Source organism: Lottia gigantea (assembly GCF_000327385.1).
Source record: "Lottia gigantea unplaced genomic scaffold LOTGIsca_594, whole genome shotgun sequence".
NCBI classification, from domain to species: domain Eukaryota; kingdom Metazoa; phylum Mollusca; class Gastropoda; family Lottiidae; genus Lottia; species Lottia gigantea.
Genome location: NW_008710030.1, coordinates 5,142 through 11,653, shown reverse-complemented (window position 1 = coordinate 11,653; position 6,512 = coordinate 5,142). Strand labels below are relative to the sequence as shown.

Here is a 6,512-nt window from a genome sequence, read left to right as displayed (position 1 = left end):
TTTACATTTTGAATGGACGATGAGGATTGGTGTGAATTCAGACGAAAAACACAATCATGTTTTCTTTTTCCGGTAGAATATTTTTTAGATGTTATTAAATATACCCTTTATTTTCAGATCATATGTGTGATATTAGCTCGACTATTTATACGTTCCATCATCAAACAAAGAACAAGATGGCAATTGTTAAATGAAGTGACAACGTAAAATATCATCCGATATAGTTTAAATTTGGATCTAGTCCGAAACATCTGCCTCTATTCAAGCCTCTGGTGGATATTTTGACACCTGTCCAAATAGTTAACCAGATTGCTGGAATATAGGCAGATGTTTTGGTCGAATTCGGATCCAACCAACTGATATTAGCAATGTGCGCATCAACATGGCAATAATGCTTGATTAAGCAAGGAAAGCTTCAAAGGATGGACCACCGAGGATATTTCTTCGAATGTTTTAAAATTTTTATATCATTTTAGACATTTTAGCAATTATTATGTCAAAGGAGAGATATCTCTGGTACTATCAAGTTGCAGAATAGTAGTACTGTGAGCCTACATTTTTACATTAGAACCCAGTCCCCAATAAACGTGCATTGACTGCGAATCCGGTCCACTTTTCATATAAAAAAAATAAAAAGTTATTGTACCAACTTCAGATACATCAACATAACCATCATTATTGGAAAAACTTACGTTAGAAAAATCTGTCACTTGCAGACCATTTTCTGCTTCATTTTGATAAATTCATGCCCATTCACTTGCTTTCAGTGATGTTCGTTCAGTTGAATTTGGTTGCAGAACGCGTTTTCGAATGACACTGAAGGGCCTCTTATCACTTCTTAAATTTTTAGTCAAGAGAGACAACATAAATTGCTTGAGCTTCATTTCTAATCCAGTTCAATTAAAGATATATTAGATCAAGCTTTCGTTCCGTTTTTCCGAGTGTAACAATGGGCAATAATTATGTTCGTCCAATCAGTAGCAAATTCTATGGTATCATATTCAAACAAAAAAAGCTTACGAGCCAAGGTAATGAACGCCCACTGGCAGCTTTGATTTTAATAAAAAATGTTTGTCGGAACGGTAACAATCACCAGTATGAAATATTCAACCTTCAATCATACACTTCTTTTTAACTTTTTGGAGTAATCCTGAATACTTATTACCATGTTTTGTCTTTGTCCAGGATGAATCGAACCTTTAAGCGTTTTATTGAATGCGTTTTCAAGATACTAAATTTTGTTAGATTTTTCTGATTTTTAATAGTGTTCATTCTGTTAATGAAGCTCGCTACAGACTGTTTTGTCTGACATCAAGCGAGCAAAGCTTACCCCCAACTTCTGATTCGTTAGCTCTACACATAAGCAGGTCAAATTACCAAGCTGCCATTCATAAACGCTCACTGCAGCAATATATATCGAGCCCATCACCAAAGGACCATGGTTGGAGCATTTCAAATGACCAAATTTCGATCGTTGGGATGACATTAGATCCAGCACCAGACACTATATTGAAATATGTTCATTGCAATTGCTCTGTGATACGAAAAGATGTTCGTGTAAATTATCAGATGTTTCCTGTACAGACTTATGTGGATGCACAGGATGTGATAATATCGTCAGTACCCCTACAGAAATATTTAATAGTGACGAGGGGTCTGATATAGAAGGTAGTGGTATTGAGGATTCAGTCTAGCATATGACTTACAAAAATTGTGTAAAATATTGTTAAAATGTTGTGTTTTGTATGTTAATTGATATGTTTCATTTTTCAAATTATAATGTTAATTGCATGATATATTTTCTTTTTCTGGTTTATTATTAAAATATGTTGTTTTTTTTATTTTGTTTGTTTTCTTGTAATAATATGATGTGTATATTCTGTTATGTCTTTCATTTGAGAATTTGACATTTGTTTCTTCATTTATTTAAAGAACATCCATTTTATTATTTAAATGTATCATAACATTGTTCGTTTTTTATTTCACACCAATGGATGTTATTAAAAAATATATTTTTCTAATGCTTTTTTGAAAGAATTCTCCCTAGCCATATTCTGATGGATAAACCTTGATATGAGCATTTAAAGAGGAAGAGGAGGGTATGGGAGACTATATTAATGTAGAGTTGTTTGAGCAAAAAGTCATGACATGAGAAAAGAAGTGTGCCAAGAGATTGTTGCTCAACAGCATGTCTGAAATGTGAGATAAATAACATGAATTGGTCATGTTTATTATTTTTTATTTTTTTTCATTTTAACTAATTCGTAATTTGGCTTCTTATATAAAAAAAACATTCAGAACATTAATTAATATACAAATTACACAAACATGAGTGACATATTCAGAGGAATACCGGTGATAACGATAACAAACCAAAACGGTAATAAATTTTTATTGTCAAAACGGTAATAAATTTTCATTGTCAAAACGGTAACAGATTGATCAAAACGGAAACAGATATTTATACATATTTTTATACAAATAAAAGTATCATTTGAGTTTTGTTTTGTTTATTTTAATATAAAATAGTTTAATTCAGACCAAAAGATGAGAAATATGAGTAATATCGCAACAGATGGTAATTGTGATTGGTAAGGTAACTACGGAAAAAGACAGACCAAGACGGAATGGCGCCACTGCTAAAAAAAGATCAAAGAAAAAAGTGTCACCTACTCCTTCGTTTTACGCATAGAGTACCGTTGCTGAAAATATTATTCCCCTTTGAATTTGTCTTTACATTCATTATCATTAGTAAAATACCCCAGATTATCCAGTTAGTCATTGTCCCCCCTCGAAGCTACGGGCCTGATCTGTTGCCGTTTAAATAACCGAAAAAAATTGTTACCGTTTTGGTTTGTTACCGTTATGACTGGATACCATTCAGGGCACGAAAACTAAAAGGTGTTTCATATTGTGAAATTCAAAAATTCAAAACGTAACAAATTCACCCATTTATAAAAGAACAAAACAAAAAAAAAACAATAGTCCACTGTGTTTCTTTCAGCAAAACAATGATATTACACTCCTCATTCCCTTTAACCTTAACCGGTAGTTGCTCAGATCAAGGACCTCTTTGATCTTCTGATAGACGATGTGACCTACATTTCATCATAACCAGGAACAAGAGTCTGTTTAAAATGGCACGGTCTAAGGATGAAAAACATACATGTAGAACTGTATATTTACATGCATTAATAAAAGTAATTTGATGTGGAATTTCGGTTTTTGGATGTTTTAAGTCCGGCGCACACACGAGCCATCAGCTCAGGCAGAATTCATTCGTGCACTACTCCTTAAGAGGATAGCTTCCGTGTGCGGGTAAATTTATGTAAGAGTTTGGTCATTCGTGTCGAAAAGTTGAAAATAAAACGTGTTTGATAATTTTTTCCATCAATGAACAAATGCTTGTGTGTGCGCGTAACTAAAGCTAATGACCAAAATCTTACATAAATTTACCCGAACACAGAAGCTATCGCCTTAAGGAGAAGTGCACGAATGAATTCTGCCTGAGCTGATAGCTCGTGTGTGCGCCGGGCTTTAAGAATGGCCTAGCCTTAACCTTCTACAAACGGCTGAGCGAATAACAGAAATATTTAAAGGATATTGACCGGTCGATGTATCACATTGTTTTTATAATACCGTCGATCGACGATTTTAAAAAATACGGATCGAATGCTTGAAACTTTTTTTAAAACTATTTCAGGACCCTAAAGAAAAAAATTAATTTGCCTTTCTAAATCTTGAAAACAGCGCTTTGCTCAAGAATTATGACGTTATTTGCCGATGACGTCGAAAGCCGTTCATGACAACCATTCATGGTTGATAATTCTAGATGATTTTTTTTATTATTTACGATAAGACACAAACAAACACATTAAATAACATCGAGAAGAAGAGATCATAGCCGACATGGAATAAAATATCGGCCTACAAAACGCCAATAACTCGAAATAAATAATTGCCCCATTAGCTGACGTAAAGGTTACTGAAAAATCGAATTGAAAAATCGGCACTAAGGTTAGTCCATGCGCGCATGAACTAACCCCCACTAATGACGTTTTTTAAAACGAGAAAAAAGTAACCAAGGACTAACGTTAGTCGAGACTTTTTGAAAAAAAACCAATTTTTTTCACATTCCGAGTATTCATTAGAAATTCCGACATTAGAAAATACCATGTTTGTAACAGTTTCCATCGGTAGTAGGCCTATTGTAGTAGTGAGAATTTACACTAAACCTTTAATGAAAAAATTTATCTCCAGACTTCAGGCACCGCGATGGGCAAAAGATTTGCGCCGAGTTATGCAAATATCTTTATGGCTGAGTGGGAACTGGAAATTTCTTCCATTTCCCCTTTTGAACCTTTCTTCTATGGAAGGTTTCTTGACGATATTTTTATTATTTGGACCGAGTCTTTAACAAATTTTTGGCAATATTTTGAAATTTTAAATAATCACCACCCTTCTGTAAAACTAACTGCGAATATTTCTGAACAAAATATGGATTTTTTGGATACTACGGTATTCAAAGGACCAAGTTTCTCTCAAACAAACAAATTAGACATCAAAGTATTTTTTAAACCAACGGATACTCACCAACTTATATATAAAAACTCTTTTTACCCAAAACATACTTTTACGGGAATAATCAAATCACAAATTTTGCGTTTTTTTAGAATTTGCACTCAAAAAGTAGATTTTGATGCAGCTTGTAGACTAGTTTTCAGTAAATTAAGAGAGAGGGGCTATTCCAAACGATTCTTGCGCAAAATTAAAAATGACACTTACTCCTCCAATAAATAACTTTGGCGCAATACCATGTAGAGGTTCCCGGTGTCGCACCTGTGAACATATCCATATGTCTCATTATTTTCAAAATAAAAAAACGGAAAAATATTTGAAATTAAAGAACGTCTCACGTGTACGGATAAAAATATCATTTACCTAATTTCGTGTAAAAAATCAAACGATTACAGAGAGAAAGCTACTGGATGGACCAACTCCAAACAGTGGCTCCAAATGGACTTAACATCCAGCATGATAATCAAATGATTTCATTTGTTGCCACCTTTAATCATACAGCTGCCAAAACCTCATCCATCGTCAAACAGTATTAAAGTGAATTACAGAACAGATTTCCGAATGTATATACCAAACGACATGTAATTGCCTATAAGCGCAATAAAAACCTTAGTAATTTTCTGGTCCGTGGTAGACTCGATCCCATTGAATCCAATAATACTTGACCTCCCTCTCTATTTTCTAGCTCATTAAGTATAATATATTCTAATCCTTATATATAGATGTTTATCTTTTCAGAACCTATTCATACTCTTTTCTTTTAGAACTGGTAACAAGAAATTTTTCATATTATAGACTTTTGTTTATTTAGATTACTCGTGGTTGTTTTTTTTAACTTAATACTAACTATGCTAACTTCACCTTATCTTGTATTGAACATTTATCTCTTTATTTGTGACCTTGGCCAGTGCTTTACATAGAAGTTTTTAAACTTCTTCACTCTTAACACTAAAACTATGAAAAAGAACTTAAAACTGTTTAATTATAACTGGTTACAATATTCACAAATACATCGGTGTTGTCCGTCTGTATAGGTGCTCTGGTCAATCCAAGATGCCTCTGATATCATATTCCGTAATAGTCTTGTTGTGGAAGCGCGTGCATGCACTCGTGAGATTTTACTCAAGATACGAGTCGTTGATAAGAACGGCGACCAAGACAGTTCGCGTGATCGCACCCTTACTCACTGATCGTCGGCTTATCAGATCAAGTTTTTAGGCACGAATTATGCTCCTTTGCCGAAACGTTGGAGAAATTTGGTTTTTACTTGTTGACTTGAAATCATATACATGTATATAATATTTTTTTAGCAATCGGAGTAAGATATTCTCGAATACTGGGGAAACCAGTTTCTACTAAAATTCAAAGTATACGAGTCATCACCCGTTTGTAAATTAGATACACCGGATATTTATTTCACATTTCATTTCAAATATCAGGGATTACATGTACCAATGTCAAGTCTTGAAACAGAAAAATTTGTTTTTGAATTGATCGTGAATGGCGTAAGATCAAAATTATTTGGTTGGCATTCAGTTCCATAGAATTTTCTCGCTATATAAACTGAAGGCCAAAAGAAACGTTGAAAACACCCGACACTCCAAACTCAGTTAAAGGGTGAAGATTTGTATCCACTACATATATCGATGATTCTGTTGGATTAACAAGAGGAACATTCGCAGAATTATTATAGTCTACGTCAAGGATTAATTTTTAAAAAATTCTTATAGGTGGAAGAAAATTTTCTTGGCCTTGATGCTCCATGTTCCCGACGACAGTAAAAAGTTAAGGGAAGTAACTCTGAATCAAACGACCTTGTTCAGTCGTTGTGATCATTAAAAAAAATCTTTTTTTGTACGTTTAATTGTGTGCCCCATTTTATTTTTAAAAGAGATTATTGCTATTTTAAACACGAATTGAATCAGAAAATGTGA

At 33.6% G+C, this 6,512-nt stretch overlaps 2 protein-coding genes across 2 annotated transcripts in view; both read left to right on the top strand.

Annotated features, from left to right (window-relative positions):
* Positions 1 to 207, top strand: part of LOTGIDRAFT_175964 (hypothetical protein) — a gene marked incomplete at both ends in the record, with an annotated part of 5,023 nt that extends 4,816 nt beyond the window's left edge. The window contains one exon of the mRNA XM_009063704.1: positions 118 to 207. Within this exon, the coding sequence (XP_009061952.1) occupies positions 118 to 207 (90 nt within the window). The remainder of the gene's footprint in view (positions 1 to 117) is intronic.
* Positions 208 to 3,137: 2,930 nt separating this feature from the next.
* LOTGIDRAFT_175963 (hypothetical protein) overlaps positions 3,138 to 6,512 on the top strand; it is a gene marked incomplete at both ends in the record, with an annotated part of 7,759 nt that continues 4,384 nt past the window's right edge. The window contains one exon of the mRNA XM_009063703.1: positions 3,138 to 3,200. Coding sequence (XP_009061951.1) covers positions 3,138 to 3,200 — 63 coding nt within the window. The remainder of the gene's footprint in view (positions 3,201 to 6,512) is intronic.